Source organism: Callospermophilus lateralis, chromosome 2 (genome assembly GCF_048772815.1).
Source record: "Callospermophilus lateralis isolate mCalLat2 chromosome 2, mCalLat2.hap1, whole genome shotgun sequence".
Lineage (NCBI taxonomy): Eukaryota > Metazoa > Chordata > Mammalia > Rodentia > Sciuridae > Callospermophilus > Callospermophilus lateralis.
In genome coordinates this window covers 24,078,577-24,096,296 of record NC_135306.1, presented here as the reverse complement: position 1 = coordinate 24,096,296, position 17,720 = coordinate 24,078,577, and the positions used below count along the sequence as shown (strand labels likewise).

At 38.1% G+C, this 17,720-nt stretch overlaps 1 protein-coding gene across 2 annotated transcripts in view; it reads right to left on the bottom strand.

Annotated features, from left to right (window-relative positions):
- Elp1 (elongator acetyltransferase complex subunit 1) overlaps window positions 1-17,720 on the bottom strand; it is a 56,647-nt gene that overhangs the window by 15,200 nt on the left and 23,727 nt on the right. For both annotated transcript variants that reach the window (XM_076845714.2, XM_076845715.2), the window contains exons 14-29: window positions 17,042-17,224; window positions 16,148-16,254; window positions 15,634-15,737; window positions 14,619-14,672; window positions 14,427-14,532; window positions 13,803-13,918; window positions 13,138-13,211; window positions 12,211-12,289; window positions 12,041-12,120; window positions 10,797-10,934; window positions 10,603-10,688; window positions 10,158-10,306; window positions 8,456-8,579; window positions 7,525-7,622; window positions 6,197-6,398; window positions 3,786-3,847 (exon numbers count right to left, since the gene is read on the bottom strand). In XM_076845714.2, coding sequence (XP_076701829.2) covers window positions 3,786-3,847; window positions 6,197-6,398; window positions 7,525-7,622; window positions 8,456-8,579; window positions 10,158-10,306; window positions 10,603-10,688; window positions 10,797-10,934; window positions 12,041-12,120; window positions 12,211-12,289; window positions 13,138-13,211; window positions 13,803-13,918; window positions 14,427-14,532; window positions 14,619-14,672; window positions 15,634-15,737; window positions 16,148-16,254; window positions 17,042-17,224 — 1,762 coding nt within the window. The remainder of the gene's footprint in view (window positions 1-3,785; window positions 3,848-6,196; window positions 6,399-7,524; window positions 7,623-8,455; window positions 8,580-10,157; window positions 10,307-10,602; window positions 10,689-10,796; window positions 10,935-12,040; window positions 12,121-12,210; window positions 12,290-13,137; window positions 13,212-13,802; window positions 13,919-14,426; window positions 14,533-14,618; window positions 14,673-15,633; window positions 15,738-16,147; window positions 16,255-17,041; window positions 17,225-17,720) is intronic.

Sequence of the window (17,720 nt, the reverse complement as noted above, 5' to 3'; positions counted from 1 at the left end):
GGGCCAGACTATCTCTGTCACAACTCCTTAGCTGTTATTGGATTTTCAAAGCTGCCTAGACAAAATGTAAACAAACGGAATGGCTGTATTGCTTTATTTACAAAAATAGGTGGCAAGCTGGATTCACCCCGTGGAAGAGATAACACTACAAAAAGAAAAAGAAAAAAGAAACCCCATATTTAATGACAGATGGGCTTATACTTATTGCTTTACTATGCAAGTCTTAAATGAGTCATTTAAAATACTCACATAGCAATTTACTATTCTTTGCATTCCTAGGGATTAGTCAGTACAGAATATTAAAGGCCCTGATGTTCAGATCCAGTATGTACATGATAAGGAAATGCCAATTCTTCATGATAAGTATGTTTTTTAAACTTCCTCTCATCAGTCCAAGTAATAGTGATACCCCTATAGGATTTCACAGAAACAAATAATTCATGACATTATAGATCTGTCTACTGTGTCCTACTCCACTCTCACTGCCTAGAAGACAGAAACAAAAAATATTGCTCTAGGACATATCACTTTGTTCCCCTCCTAAAGAACTCAGTTTGTTACTGTATATGTATGTGTGTGTTGTGTGTGTGTGTGTGTGTGTGTGTATATATATATATGTATGTATGTATTTATATACTTTTATCTTTCTTAACAGTTGAAGCTAACCCAAAAATGTAATAAATACCATAGGAGTATAGACCCAAGGAAGTATTTTCTAAAATCAGTTTTCATTCAATTACTTTCTACTCCCATTATTGAATCTGGTTATCTCCTAATATGTGAAAAAATCAATTACTACTAATAAGCCATTTGCTCATTTGAATGTGAGGTTCAACAAGTAATATGTTATTAATTCAAGTGAGATAATAAGGCCTTATTGTTTCAAGCAGCTTAATTCTGAGGTCGACTGTTACATGGCCATAGACAATCCTCCCAGTAGTGGCAGCTGAAGGTAACACACCTGGTGTTGCTGAACTACACATCACTGGTGGGAACACAACCAATACAGAGAAGTCCTTCAGCTCCTTATAAAGTCAAACACTGAATAACCACAGGATCCAGCATTCCTACTCTTATCCCCACAGACACATGTACTAAAATGTTCAAAGCTGTTTTATTATTATTATTATTATTATTATTTTGTAGTTGTAGATGGACAGAATACCCTTATTTTATTTCTTTATTTTTATGTGGTGCTAAGGACCGAACCCAGTGCCTTACGCATGCTAGGCAAGCGCTCTGCCGCTGAGTTACAGCCCCAACCCATGTTTTATTCTTTTTTTAAAATAAATTTATTTGTTTATCTTAATTAGGTCTATATGACAGCAGAATGCATTTTTATTCATTGTACACAACTGCAGCAGAACTTTTCATTTCTATGACTGTACACGATGTAGCGTCACACCATATGTGCAGTCATATATGTACCTAGAGTAATAAGGTCCATCGCATTCCACCATCTTTCCTGGCCCTATACTCCCTCCTTTCCTTTCCTTCCCCTTTGCCCAATCAAAGTTCCTCCATTTTTCTCATGCCTCCCCCCATTATGGAATCAGCATCCATTATCAGGGAGAACTTTCAGCCTTTAGTTTTTTGGCATTGGCTTACTTCACTCAGCATGATATTCTCCAACTCCATCCATTTACCTGCAAATGCTATGATTTTAATCTCTTTTAATGCTGAGTAATATTCCATTGTGTGTATATACCAAAGTTTCCCTATCCATTTATCTATCGAAGGGCATCTGGGTTGGTTCCAAAATTTAGCTATTGTGAATTGTGCTGCTATAAACATTGATGTGGCTGTATCCCTGTAATATGCTGTTTTTAAGTCCTTTGGGTATAGACCAAGGAGTGGGATAGCTGGGTCAAATGGTGGTTCCATTCCAAGTTTTCCAAGGAATCTCCATACTGCTTTCCAGAGTGGTTGCACCAATATGCAGTCCCACCAGCAATGTATGAATGTGCCTCTTACCCAACATCCTCACCAAAGCTTATTATTGTTTATATTCTTGATAACTACCATTCTGACTGGCATGAGATGAAATCTTAGTTTTGATTTGCATTTCTCTAATTACTAGAGATGTTGAACATTTTTTTCATATATTTGTTGATCGATTATGTATCTTTTTCTGAGAAGTGTCTGTTCAGCTCCTTAACCCATTTATTGATTGGATTGTTTGGTTTTTTTGCTGTTAAGTTTTCTGAGCTCTTTGTATATCCTGGAGATTAGTGCTCTATCTGATGTGTGTGTAGTAAAGATGTTCTCCCACTCTGTGGTCACATAATTGATTACTTCTTTTGCTGAGAAGAAGCTTTTTAGTTTGAATCCATCCATTTATTAATTCTTGATTTTATTTCTTGTGCTTTAGGAGTCAAAAGTCAGGATATAATCTGACATGAAGTTTGGGCCAACTTTTTCCTCTATTAGGCATAGGGTCTCTGGTCTAATTCTGGGTCCTTGATCTACTTTGAGTTTGGTGCATGGTGAGAGATAGAAGTTTAGTTTCATTTTGCTGTATATGGATTTCCAGTTCTCCCAGCACCATTTATTGAAGAAGTTATCTTTTCTCCAATGTATGTTTTCGGCTCCTTTGTCCAGTATGAGATAACTATTTTTATGTAGGTTTGTCTGTGTCTTCTATTCTGTACCAATGGTCTACGTGTCTAATTTGGTGCCAAGACTATGCCATTTTTGTTACTATAGCTCAAAACTGCTTTATTCTTTAAACCCCAGAATGAAAACAATCTAAGTGTACATCACAGTGAACAGGTCCACAAATTTTGATACAGCCATACAATGGAATACTACTCCACAATAACAAGTAAGGAGCTACTGATTAAGCTACAATGTGAATGAATCTCAAAAACATTACAAGAGTAAAGGAAGCCAGTCTAAAAATGGACTATCTATTCTAAAAGGCAGAAATCCCTGGCATCAACTGGGTATCTGTGTCCTGTTAGTCCTTGGCCAGTGTCAATGCACACTTTTATTATTTTTACAAAAAATTCTACAATTCTAGCAAAAGCTCATATGGCTACTTATAATCTGCTGTACAAGTGAACTCCTTATACTGCCAGAGGCAAAAAGAAACATTTCCAACAGAGAGAATGGTAAGAAAAGTCAAAAGGGTATCTAAAGTTGAATTACTTTGTTATATAATAATCCTTTTCTCACTGTTTCTACTTTGGTAAAGTCAACATAAAAAGCACAACTACCTTCAGATGAATTTAGTACTTTTTTACCAAGGTCAGATTACTAGCATGTATTATACTAGAGCTCTACAGAATTCTAACCCACAAAATTTGAAATTATATCTTGAGAATCCCTCATGTGAAGGGCTTGGAATCTGAATATTTTGGATTTCTTCAGGTTTTGGAATATTTACATATACACAAAGTGATATTTTGTGGATATCATTGATACTCATATACACATTATACATGTCCTGAAAGTAATTTCATACAGTATTTTTGGTGTGCCTGCATTTTGACTGCAACCTATCATATGAGGTCAGGTGTGGAATTTTCCACCTGTGCATCATATTGGCACTTGAAAAGTTTCATATTTTGAAGTTTTTAAGATTTGGAATTAGGGATACTCAATCTGTATTTAGAGATGTATTAAACTGAATTTCTAAGTCAAGTCAGCAAGATAGAAGACCCTCCCACTATCTTAGGACCTAATGATTACCAACAGTTCCTTTAATTTTCACTATCAGTAAAGTGCAACCAGAAAGTCCCTTCTTGCTGACTGGGGCTCTACAGGGAAAACAGTAAGCTCACCTGGGCATACTGTTCCAGAACTATGGCCGCATCATTGTACTTCCTCTGCTCGACGAGTTTTCCTACAGAGATAATATTTCACAATATTATCTTATGCACTTTGTAAGTCTCTGTGAAGGGAGTAAGTACACATACCATGGAGTCCTATCTTAAATAGCAGTTAAAAAAATCTAGAAAAAGAATTTGAAAATCATATAGTCAAAATTAACCTTCAAAATGCATGCATATGAGAATTAACAGGAAGAGGCTGCTGTTTCTTTGGTTGAGCACTAGATGGAGGTAGATGGCTTATGTTTGGGGTCATACAGTGTCCTTAGCTCCTAGAATCAATCAGCCTAGATGAGATAAATCGCCCTACGAGGGGCATATGTAACCCACATCTTACTAAGAGGCAGGCTTATCTCCCATCTCATGCTCACTCCAGGGCATATTATCACTTAAAAAAAAAGAAAAGGTAGGATCATATCCACTATTTAAATCGTTTTCTTTCTTCTGTTAGTTTGTGTAAACTGCCTCAGGTAAATGGGCACACAAAGTGACCCCACTGTACAACAATGCTCAAGACCTCTGCCCACAGCCCAGCACACCTTTCACCTCAGAGAGTCAGGTATGCTCCATCACAGACATGGTAAACAGTAGGTAAGAGTTGTAAAGAATATCAGAGAAGCTACAAGATCTGCCAAGAACAGAGTTCAAAGGTATGAACTACCAATAGTGTATATTTCTAAAAAAGTAATGATAAAGCCAGAATAATAAAAAGGCCCAAAATAATTATCAACATTTGTAAAAAGAGGGATTATAGAGAAGCCTACAGATCTTAATAATCAGAATAAGAAAAATGATAATCTCACACATTTTCTAATCCCATAGAAAAACGAATAATACAAATAACAAAAGAGAATATGTATATAAATTCAATAAGCTATAATTAGGAATTTTTTCAGGACAGCTTATTTTCTTTTGAAACCATAACAGTGTTTACAAGACTTTGAATATGGTTTATCTCCTCAGAATCTCATGTTGGAGTTTAATCCCCATTGAGAGGTTAAGAGTGAAAATTTAATCCAACTATGGCATTTAGAGGTGGGACTTTGGGGACTTATTAGAATTAGATGAGTCATCAGTGTGGATTTCATGATTGAATATTAGTGGTGTTATAAGAAGTGGGAGAGAGATCAGAAAACACACACACGCATACACCTTCACAATTTTTTGTTTGTTTGGTACCAGGGATGGAACCCAGAGACATCAGATTTTTATTTTGAGGCAGGGTCTTACTAAATTGCTGAGAGTCTCATTAAGGCGCTGGGTTTGGCCTTAAACTTGTGATCATCCTGCTTCAGCCTCTGCAATTGCTGGGGTTTACAGGTATGTGCCACTGCACCTGGCTTCATTAACACACTTGGAAGCACACTCAATCTCTCAATGTGACAGATGCGCATACCCCCTCAGTACTGCCAACAAGAAGGCCATCAACAAATGCGGGCCCTTGATCCTGAACCAGAACTATGAGCCAAAAAAACCTCTTTTCTTTACAACCTAGTCTACAGGTAAGGTATGATACTGTTCTATTAGCAACAGAAAATGGACTAGGAGAGAAAGGCAGGGAATAAATATACTAGTCATTCCTTTATTTCAAGCACTGCTGAGAAGGCCAGGGCCCTACTCATCTCCTCTCACAGACATCCTCACCTTCTCCTCCACTCAAAGAAATCAGACCCTGGTACTAACCCTAATTCCTAGACCCCAAAGCCAGCAACCTGCCTCCACTCTTTCAGGCTGCTTATACATTTGGCCTTTTCCTACACGCCATTCTTGGAAATTTCTATTATGGACTCCAACAATCAACGTCTATGCCAGAATGCCTCCATCCCAAAATTCATCTTTACCTTTTTACACGGCACATGGCCACCCAGCTACACTGTTAGGTGTGGCCACAGATAGATGTTTGGTAAATGATAGAGTAGAACACACAGTGTAACTTCTAGGTAATTTCCAACTTAAAAATAAATGTCTTCCTATTACTCTCCGCCACTTCCCCAAGAACTGGAATATTAGATGGAAAGAGAACCAAGCTGTAACCATCTAAGAAACTGACAGGCTCATAAACGAAGGATCTACGTACCAGTCCTTACATGAGAGAGAAACTACCAACCTGCCTCCACTTTCAACAAGAGTCCCAAAATATAGCATTCTAAAGAAAGTAGTTTCTTTAGAATGCTATATTTTGGGACTCTTGTTGTAGTAGTTTAACCTTTACCCTGCTTTACAATAGATCATTCTAAATTAAGTTTTGTCAGTGAATATGAGACTGACTCAATGTATGCTGCCTCAAATTTATTTGCAAAATTTCCAAACCAAACAATAGAAAAAACCTTTTAGAGAAGTAGAAAATAAATGACTATGCTCACCTGCCAGAGTTCTACCAAGGTCAGCCAGCTGGTCTTGGGTCAAATCAAGCTGAGCTGCCACACAGAGGGCTTGCTGCCAGCTGCCACAAGTCAGAAAGGCTGAGAGCGCTTTAGAGTGGGCACCACAACGGGCAAACACAAGCCCCGCTGGCTCATGCAGCTGCTCCTGCACCAGGTGCTCCCCATAAGCAATGCTGATAGCCTGTGACAAAAGGAGATAAGATGGTAAGGAAATGTGACAATTTTTTCAAGCTTCAGAGTAGGCTGCCTTAATTACTAATAATTGAGTCTCAGGAATCACTTGGGAAAACCCTATGGTTGACAAGTTAATTCAATCATTTTCCATGCAAAACCTTACTGGAGATGTACCATTTATTTATTCAACGATTACTAGGTACCTACATATGCACTACTCTAGCCAGTGAACACAGCTATGCAAAAAATAAAACCAAACAAAAGATAAAACAAATAAGAACTGCCACCAAGATCCTGCTCTTATGGCAACAGAGAATGAATTGCCAGATAAGAATAGGGTCCTCCGGGAGATCAGTGTTTGACATCTAATAAACAATGGCTTTCTAGAGAAGACAATTTCTGCAAAAATTCCTTCACATGAAGGAAGGGCAGGGCAGAGTGCTGGCAGAGGCACTGTTACACAGTGTAACATCTGTGGAACTATCTCCAAGTAACAGGGACTGTGGAGGGTGGAAGAAGCTGGTGCTACCAAAACTAGCAGGAGAGGCATGTGTGTAATCTGCGAATGAAGAGAAAATCCCGATAGCAGCATGCTGGTTAATCACAGGGACTTGGAGGTCAGCCTGGGCCCCATATCCCAGGTCTGCTACTTTGTAGCTACAGCAGATTGTGTCCTCATCTGTAAGTTGTCCACAACACCCTACCAGGTTATGAGGATCACATAATACCTTAAGTTTATAAGCAAAGTTGTTTGGAATATAAAGAAAAGCTAAATACTTATTTAAAAAAAAAAAACAAAAACACTCCCACCAAACCGACTCCCTTTCTCCTGAAATTAATAGGAAAGATGTGTATTTTTCAAACGGATCATCATACAGCAGGAGGCCAGACCAGAGGCCAGACCAGAGGAGGGCAGGAGGGAAGCAGCTATGATGTTCTAGGTGAGCAGTCAGGGTCAACCCCTTGGTCTCTGCCCAAGTGATTCTTCATGACAGGTTAGGCCATCTCCCTAGATGAGAAATTCAAGATGAAGCTAACTAGTGTCGGGACAAAACTGGAAACCAAGGACATTATGGTCTCAGGACCCTCACTCACCCCTTTCCAACCAAAGCACAAAGCCTTATTTCACACACCTGGTACTGCTGGGAGTTTGGCGGATATAACTTCAGAGCTTCCTTATACAAATTTTTATCTTTTATTAAATTTAAGCATTCTGGGAAGTACTCAGGTCCTGCAGGAATAAGATTCACACAAACAAGGTTTAAGATTTTGGAAGCAAAATGGATTTCATTTCTACCAACAGTCACCAAACAAAATTAATGTGGGACCTTTTTAAGACTTTACATAAACTAAGTACCTGGAGAAGGACTTCAGGAATTTTTAATGAGCACCATTGCAGATTCTGAGGCAGGAGAAGCACTGATTGGGACCAGCATTCTACTAGGAATTCTTCCCACACTGTTCACCTGGGGAGCTTATTAAACATATACCTCGGTCCTCCTTTAGACCAGCTGAATCAGTCTCTCCAAATAAGCCCAGAGCTGAATGCTTAACAAGCACCCTAGGAGATTCTTCCTTGTCCCCAGGTCAGACCTCAGTACAGAATCCCAACTGCTCCAGCACAGGTCAGGGACCAGGTGAAGGAGATCAATAGGCACTGTTCTTTTTCTACTCTGTCACTACCAATTAAAACTGTGTCTCTCAGGGCACTAGACAGGGCCCTGCCACCCACTCCAGACATGTCAGGGTTCCTTCCCATGGGGCCAACACTACCAGAAGGGTAGTAGAGTGCTTTGACTGAGGTACTGAACTTAGAAGGTGCTCATAACCCAAAAAGGATCTGATCTACGTTCCTGGGTAGGAAGCACCTCCTAGCCAATTTGGTGTACCCCCAACCTTTCAGAAAATAAGGCAAAATAAGGTGAGTAGACAACATGGTTACTGGTTTCAGGAGTGGAAACGGAAATCAAATCAGTCTCTTTCTAAAATAACCTTTAATTCATACCTTGCCTGGTTCCAAAGAAGATTTGAAGTAAAAATAAACATACTAATCCTCAAGCTTACCACACTTGCTGAGGTGGCCAATGGCCTTTTCAAACCGTTTCAAGTGTTTATCTATAGTGAACCGCTGGTAATTAGTTTCCATTTTCTTAAGTGTATTAAGAAATGGAAGATATTCTTTGGGATCCTAAAAAAATAAATGAGAATATTATTACTTTTGATATTTACATATAAAAATAAATATGACATTTAACCATAGCAATAAACTCAGAGCAATATGATTTTAAATACATTAGTGCACTATTGTGTTAATTATATATTATATAATTACCTAAAATCAAACTACATTGAAGAAGTTTTGGTAAAAATGCTTTCCCATATAGTGTTATTAGTTCATATATGGAATAATAATGACTACTCCTTAACTACGTCTCAGAAAAGCCACTCACCTCACAGGTTTAGGAAAACAAGGTTGTACTATATAAGTGAGGCAACTAAGGCACCCAAGTTTCTCCTAACAGTGCACGGCACTGCTCTTGGTACTGTTTTCATGACATTCTGTGTCCCCCATTTACAAAGAGCACAGGTAAAACAAAGGTAAACCATACTGAGTTGACACAAAACTTAGAGGTCCTACAGACCTAGCATTTATTGGCACTACCATCTTCATATCATTTCTAACCCTGTGCCATGCCCTAGAAGTCAATTGTTTTTCTTCCTAAAGAAGAAATGCTTTCTGTTCATAAGACAAACGGATGAATACATGTAACAATATTGGGGGAAAAATGGAAATAATTAAATGCTCATGACTGTGATCTGGAAGTAACTTGGGCCAAATTATTTCATCAATAAATATTTATTAAATATTGGATAAGTACAAAACATGAAACATAGCCCTTCACTTCAGGAAATGGCTACTGTAGGAGACTATGCTATGCAGGGATAGGCCCTGGGTGCCACAGAAGAGCATCTCACCCAGTCCTAGAACAGGGGCAGGGCAGGAAGGGTTTACTAGGAGAGAACTAGCCAGGCTACCAGGGTGGCGGCAGTGGAAGCCTATGCCCAGGTGGCAGACATAATGCTACCTAAACAAAGGCAAGTGGCAGTATGCAGTGGGGGAGGATAACAAAGCACTGCCTCTCCTCCATGGGCAAAGAACAAGATGTGCTGAGAAGAGAACAGAGAGGTACACAGAGGCCAGATTGCGGGAGGGTTCCAAAGCAATGTGTTGACTCTTAAACCACATCCTAGTGGAAATAAAGAGCTCATGAAGAATTTTAAGCAGAGAAATGAAGGACCAGAGTTTCCTTTTTGGAAAGAACAGTTCTAGGAAGAGCAAAGAACAAATTAATAGGGGAAGAAACGAAGACTTAAAAGAAAAACTTAAAAAAACAAAAAAAGTGGTGCTCAAACTTTTTGACTGTAGCATATACACAAAGGTGGAAAAGAGAACTTCAGTGGAATATGAAGTACTCAGAACATTTCCTTTACAAGATAATAGTTCACACATGTGCATATAATATATCTTAGAAATAATGACATTTTTATTTCACCTCTTCAACCCCAGAATCAAAACACTTTGATAAGCACAGAACTACGTCAGAGGATGAGGCTAAGTGGGTGGGCTCTAGAGAATCACAGATCAGCCTCAGTCCCGTACCCATAGCTTATCGACAAGACGCTGTACTCCCAGAAGCTGGGGTTCACGCTCCTATGATTATACAAACAAGACCCCAAATGATGCAAAAGCAGTAACTCCACATACCTTTTGTGACTTTTCAGCTACCATGAGGACCAAGTCAAAGTCATAGGTCCCAAGAGAATGATCATATAATTCATTAACATCCACCAGAAGCAGTAAGTATTTTAAGGCCTCCTCTGCACTTACGGCATCAGGAACAGATGGAGCATTTTCTGTTGGTGTTTCAGAAAACAAAACAGATCAGAACCTGGGGACAAAACCCCACAACCTAACAACATGACCAAAAACATGGAGTAATAAGTTTTCTGACAATTGGATACCAGATGAATATATTTTTGACTGTTTTGTCATGCTTTGCAAGGCACCACTCAAAAACAACAGGTCTTAAAATGGTAATCAAAAGGCCACATGTTACTCTGGGATGTGACAATTATGAGGTGATGGTCATCTCAGAAGACTATGACTACTGAGGCCATGTTAAACCCTCTATCTATGAGCAGGTCTCTACCTTGAAGTTCGTGTACCTTCTGCAGGACAATTTCCAATTCTGGGGTAGTTTTCTTCACATGAGATGTGAGTATCGATAGGCAGTACCTGAGGTAACAAGTGAAGAACACCAGAATGAGAAGGATGAATAAGCTGGACAAGGACAACTACACATCTCCATTATTCAAAAGATGCCAATAATGACAGCACCCATACTTGTGAGGGTTTATGTTCTCCATGGCTGCTCGCATAGCATCACAGATAAGGTCAAGTTTTTTCTCACTGGTATCCCTGGACAGTTGGATGCTGCTGTTGACTGGTGGAGGGTACATAGTCTTTGTGACATCTTCTTCCCTAAGAAAAAGTGAGTATAACCAGGTCACTAACTTAACACATGGCCCAGTGATCAAACTACTAATGTGTATCCAGCATACTTACAAGACAAAAAAAAAAACAGTTTAATTATTAAAATATTGAAAAATGAAACATGTCCACAAAAGACTTGTATAGTTACATTCATAGATTTATATTTATATTAGCTCCAAAGAGGGTGCTCCAGGTGTCCAGTAATAGGAATAAATAAATGGTACTACATTAACACAATGGCATATTGCTGAGCAATAAAAAGAATGAACTAATGATACATGAACACAGATGAACTTCAAGACAATAAGCTGAGTGAAAACAAACTCTGTCTACACAGGAAAAGTACATACTATTTGGCTCCATTTATATGAGGTTATTGAACAAGTGAACTGATTCCCGGTGAAACACTTGGAACAGGGATGGGACGTGAGGACTGACTGAGAAGGAATTCGAGGGAATTTTCTAAGAAGGAAATGCTAACTTGCCAGGGGCTCAGGTTACAGAAAGTATACATTTGCTGAAACTTGTGCCTTTCACTGCAGAAAAATTTGACCTTTAAAAAAAGACCAAAACCAGCCCATACTCAAAGAATATACTCTAATAACACTATGCAAGGTGAAATACTAGGAGGCAAAAAACTGATGTCTAAAGTCTGATATGTGTCCAAAACAAGATGAATGATAAATGGGCAGATTATAGATAAAGCACATACAGGAAAATATAAACTGGACAATCTGAGTGATGGTACAGGATACTTTCTAGACAACTCTTTCAGTTTTTCCATGTTTAAATTATTTCATTAAGATCTTACGAAAAAGGTCATTGTAAGAAATACAACATTTGATTTTAATCTCCTAAGAATAAACAGTTTTATATGTAGACCTACAAATCCAGTTAAATAATTCTGAATGACAGCTTATCAAGTCTCATAGCCTTAAGTGGGCTGCTCTTAAACAACAAAAAAACTTACTGGTATCTAAGAGTCATGGGAAATTTTGAAAACTCAACAATCTTTTTCTTCTCTATTTGTTTGATTTCATTAACAAGAAAAAAAAATTATGGAAATGATACTTGGGAATTGTCAAAATACTTACTTCAATTCTGTGAAAAACAAATTTATATGATTTACAGAATCTATCTGTCTTATGAAGATTTCCACATTTTCAAGAAACACCTACCAAAAAAAATGGACAAACATTTTAGTTCAAATCACATTAGTCAAAGTAATTAAGTAAGCCAGGGTCAATGTCAGATTTAGAGTTACCTTGGGGTTATGATCATGAATCAGGTTGAGATTAATTCTTAGTTTTCTCATGCATTCAAATGCTTCTTTGAACATAAGTCTGTAAGGATACAGAAAATGGATAAGGTATTTCACAGAAATTTTTATTTAAACCAATTATTATGAAATTATAGCCTAATTGTCAAAAACAACTACTAGTTGATTTGTACTCTGAAATTACAGAATGAAAAAATGAGGGCTGGATTATGGCTCAAGCAGTAGCGTGCTCGCCTGGCATGTGTGCAGCCCGGGTTCGATCCTCAGCACCACATACAAACAAAGATGTTGTGTCCACCGAAAACTAAAAAATAAATATTAAAATTCTCTTTCTCTTTAAAAAAAAAAAAAAGAAAAAGAAAAAATGAGGTACCAGATTATTTGTCTTCTTAAAGGTGTGACTGAGTCGTCATGACACTCTGAGGACTTGTAATGTCCCCACATTTATACTGCAGAAAATCATCAGAGAACTGAGATCTACTATTTTAACAAAAGATTAACATAATATAAACTTTCAAAATACAAAATTTGCTCCAAACAGATTCAGAAATTCCATCATTTCCTTCATGACAGTGACTCAGGCTTTCTGAATCAGTGGCCCATAACCCTGTAGAGAGCTTTGGCTTTCTACCTGGATGAACACATATGGAAATCTGGTGCACAATTTCCCTGGGTTTACAAGCCAACTACACCCATGGTTAAGCCCAGACATCCCCTGGAGTTAGGAGGAGCCCCTTTGTGTGATAAACTTCATGATCCTTCTGCTAAATATCTATTAAAATCTAAAAGTAAAAAAAAAAAAAAAAAAAAAAATGGAGGGGGGAAAAAAACACAAAAGCTTGAGAAATTTGACTGAAGATATCGATAGTGAAAGTTTCCCATACACCTAAATTTAAAGTACATGGCACTTACTTGTCCAGCCACTTCCGAATCTGAGTTAAAACGAGGGCTCGATGATGAACAACTTCTAAGTTTCCCCTTGGCATCTTAAAATAAACAAATTAAAACAAACAGCATTATTAATTTAATGAAGCAGAAAAAATTTAAATTGCCAATTTTACCTATTCTTCAAAAAAAAAAAAAACTACTATAATTCTATAAAATGAGAATGCTAGTGGTAGATTCTAGTTGTGCTCAATATGTATCTTGATTTAGGGGGAAAGCTTCCCTTTGAGCCTTTCTGGTCAGAGCCTGTATTTACACTCTCTTTTTTGGTGGGGGAGGGGGATTATCAGGGGGGGGAATTACTCAGGGGCACTCAGCCACTGAGTCACATTCCCAGGCCTATTTTGTATTTTATTTAGAGATAGGGTCTCACTGAGTGGCTTAATGCCTCACTTTTGCTGAGGCTGGCTTTGAATTCGCGATATTCCTGCCTCAGCCTGGAGAGCTGCTGGGATTACAGGTGTGCACCACTGCGCCCAGCTTCAACACTTTTTTGTATAAAGTTACAGACAACCTAGCCAGAAAGGTTTATGATAAATGATTAAAAATGATAAGAGAGCCAAAAGTACAATCTGCAAGACTAGTTTGGTACTGACTAAAGGAGAATCAGCAAGCCTAAAACATCAGCTTACCTGTAATATAAGCTTTGTGTCCTGGGGCACAACTGTGACAATCCGTGAACCCCTCTCCACCTTCCGTAGAACTTCCCCATTAGACGTGTGATTACTGCACAGACCTGCCTGTAATGCTAAAAATACCACTGGCCTTAAAAAAATTCTCCTAACAAGCCACTTTGTATCAATTGCACTTGAATCTGCACGTTATCTAAGAGTAATTTTAACCATGTTCCTCTGCTCTTTCAGCTCCAAGTTCATCAGCCCTTTTATAAACAATCTCATTCTGTGGTTGCCCACCCTCACCCAGAATCATCATACATATTCACATATATAACTTCTCAAACAATTTGGAAAAATGCAGGGTGACTGGGACAGCCTTTCTATTTTTCAGCATTACTACTATAGTCTAAGCACCATCAGTGGAAGGAAGTCCCTGTTTGCTAGTAGCAAAGAAAATAAACCAACTTTTCAAATAAGGAACACACACACACACACACACACACACACACACACCCTCTAGTCTAGGACTCCATGATAAAAAAACTGAAGTAAGTGAAGAATTTAAAAGTGATCAAGACTCCAAAAAACAAAAAGATACTGGGAAAGGGGCTGTCCCCATTTCATACACTAAAAACTTACTTTTAAGTGAAGCATCCCTCAGGGTAAAACACTGGCATGTATGGGAATGAGTTGTCAACAATAAAAAATCATCATATACTGCAAATGATGTGATATTTGATGCAACCTGCAATGAGGCAAGGGAAAAAGCTAGCTTTAGTTCTTGGAGCCAACACTAGGAAGAGGATCCAGCACCAAATCAAGCCTTGATACCTCAGTGTCATTGATGAAAAAGCGACACCTATCAGTCAGACCAAGGATACATTCCTGCAAAGAAATAAAGTTGAAATAAGCAAGTTTATTTCAAACTCATTAAGCCTAACTTCTTTACTACAGTTTTATTGCACTATGATTCTATATCTATGTCTTTGTAATCAGGGCTGAATGTATGTGAGACATGAATGTCCAATGAAAAATGGAGTACAATGCCATCCTGCCATCAGCAGCCACGTCTCCTCTACCTCAAATACACGTCCTTTCTCCTCCCTCGGACTCCACTCCAATAGTCTCTGTGTTGATTCCCCATTCCATCTCATCCTTCCCACCTACTCTTCCAGGCAGCCAAAATCATCCATGAAGCAGAACATATTATTCTGGGATTAAAAATCATGAATAACTTTCTAACCTTTATTGAAAAACTCCAAACTCTTTCCAATGGAGTCTCCCTCAGCTCCAGCCATAATACCTCCATTCAGCCTCCTAGAGAAGGCAAGATCTTGCCAAGCTCAGGATGTCTCTATTTCCTTCTCCCTGAAACTCTGTTTCTAAGCAGAGCTTTCTTTACATCTCAGCACATGCACCAGAACAGGAATTAACTCAGTTGTCTCATTTTGTAATCAGTATATCCTACCATTCACCCCAATTACAGACATTCTAGTATATATATACACAGACTAATATTTGTTGAATGACAACCTACTTAAGACTAATTTTGAGACTGCATTTGTGCTTTCTTCAAGAGATATTTAATAAAATAACTTTGAATATTCTGTAAACTAAGGATAAAATTTGCAAATTGCATACATTATCTCATTTAATTCTCCCCAGGCCCCTAAAAGACATTGATTTTTCCCTTTTCATAGATGAAAGAGGTGTGACTTGGGAAAGGAAGTTAACTTCCCTTTGATGACCTGGGATTTAGTGGAGACCCATGTCTAACTCCAAAGTCCACATTTGTCTCTGAATAACTTTTTTAAGTGGTAAATATTCCCACCCTATGTTCACTTACCTCTCCTCCTATCATGACCAATTCTATCTGTGTACATGGATAAGGAAACTGAACAGGAAATCCACCAGGGTTCTTCCATGGTTCAACAATCAGAGAAGGTGACTCTATAAGATTGGCAGGTTTGGTTTATAAATCACTTACTACTCTTAAAACAACAATAATAATAAAAAAAATACCACCACCAAACATGTTGTATTTGGGATATCATTAGGATATTATGTTCATTACAAGAGAAAACAGTAATAGAATACATCTGCCACTTCTGGTCTGCAGCTTAAAAGTTTTCCAGGGTAGTTAAAAGACCTCTAACAATTGAGTTGAGGGATGTTACTCAGAGGTAGAGCATTTGCCTAGTATGTGTGAAGCTCTGGGTTCAATCCACAATAATGCAAGGGGAAAAAAAGAAACCCTAACAATCAACATTATACTGACAAGCTACTCCCAAGTACATGTTCTCAGAAACTGAAAATTTACATAAGTCATAAACATACTTTCCTAAAACTTTGATACTCACCCCAAAGGTACTTCAGTATCTGGCCATCAACCAGCTGCACTGCTACTGATTTAGTCTTGGGACTGCAACATATACTGATTATGATCCCATCCACTGTCACAGAAGAACTGAAGAAGGTTAAAAAAAAGGGTGGGGGGGAGTTCAGAGGGATAAACAGCCATTATTCTCAAAAGTACTGACATCTTACTGATTTTGCAAATCAGAAAGAGAAATAAGCATTGCATATTTAAATAAGCCCTTTCATGCTGCACTGATTCAATACAACATACACATACACACATACATTTATGGAAACAGAGAGATGGGAAATAAACTATTCTAAGTCTAAACCTAGATAAAGCAGTTACTTGTTACTTAGCTCTATTTTCCATAAAAACAATCACCTAATTATCTACATTATAAAGTTACCACTTCCTTATTTATTGGTAGCTGTCCTACTTTTCACTGCTTCTGATATATTTTAAAACATTTTTTAGTTGTAGATGGACACAATATCTTTATATTTATTTATTTATTTTTATGTGGTGTGAGGATCGGACCCAGGGCCTCATGCATGCAAGGCAAGAGCTCTACCACTGAGCTAACCCCAGCCCATGTTTCTGATATATTTATTAATCTGCTCTTTTGACATGACTCAAAACTTGACTTATTCCTATTTATTTATTTATTTAGTGCTGGGGATTAAGCTCAGAAACTCACATATGCTAGACAAGAATGCTACCACTAAGCTTATACCCTAAGCCCAGACTTAACCCTCTCACTAAATCTAACAAGAAAGCTATTGCTTCTCAGCCTTGCTCACTAGAAGTTAAAAAGAGATGTACCCTCATAAAAGACAAACGCATAACTGCATTTGCTTATTTAATGTATGAAACACAAGAAGTACTGCAATACCTGACATTGAGCTGTCCTTGCTCCTCATCCATCTCAGAAGGGACCATAGTCAAATGGTGAATGACAGATTGTGAGCTGGACTGACTATGACTTATGGCCAGGAAAATGTCTTCTTCAATCCAGGTGAGAAGGCTGAACTTCAGTGGGTTTACTTCTTGGTCTTCACTATTCTCAAACTGAATTCTGGTTCAAACATTGAAGAATATCCAAGACATGAATAAAACTAACTTTAAAATCTTTCCTGAATGAACCATCTCATATATAGTCAAGTCCTAATTATTTAGAGGAACAAAACCTGAACTAATACCAAACAGAAAATCCAAAAATAATATATGTCTGGCTTAAGAATCTGGGTTTGCATTTATTCTAAATTAGATTCGAAGAGAACACTTCAGGAAACTGGCTGTATAAGAATATTAACTGTCCCAGTGCTATACTAATGAGCCCCAGGGCTGTCCCACTTCCCAGCATTCAAAGACACCAGCAGATGATACTTGGGTCTCCACCGAATAGTATTTTTCTAAGCATCTCATGTCAAAATGACTTATTAGCTTGGGAGATGGTTTCCCTGCCTCTCATACCTATATAGCTGACCAGGACTCTGTCTTTGCCACTTCTCATAGGAATCCATAAAAGCTACATCCAGCTGTTTAGGTCGTGGCAACTCTCAGCTCTCACT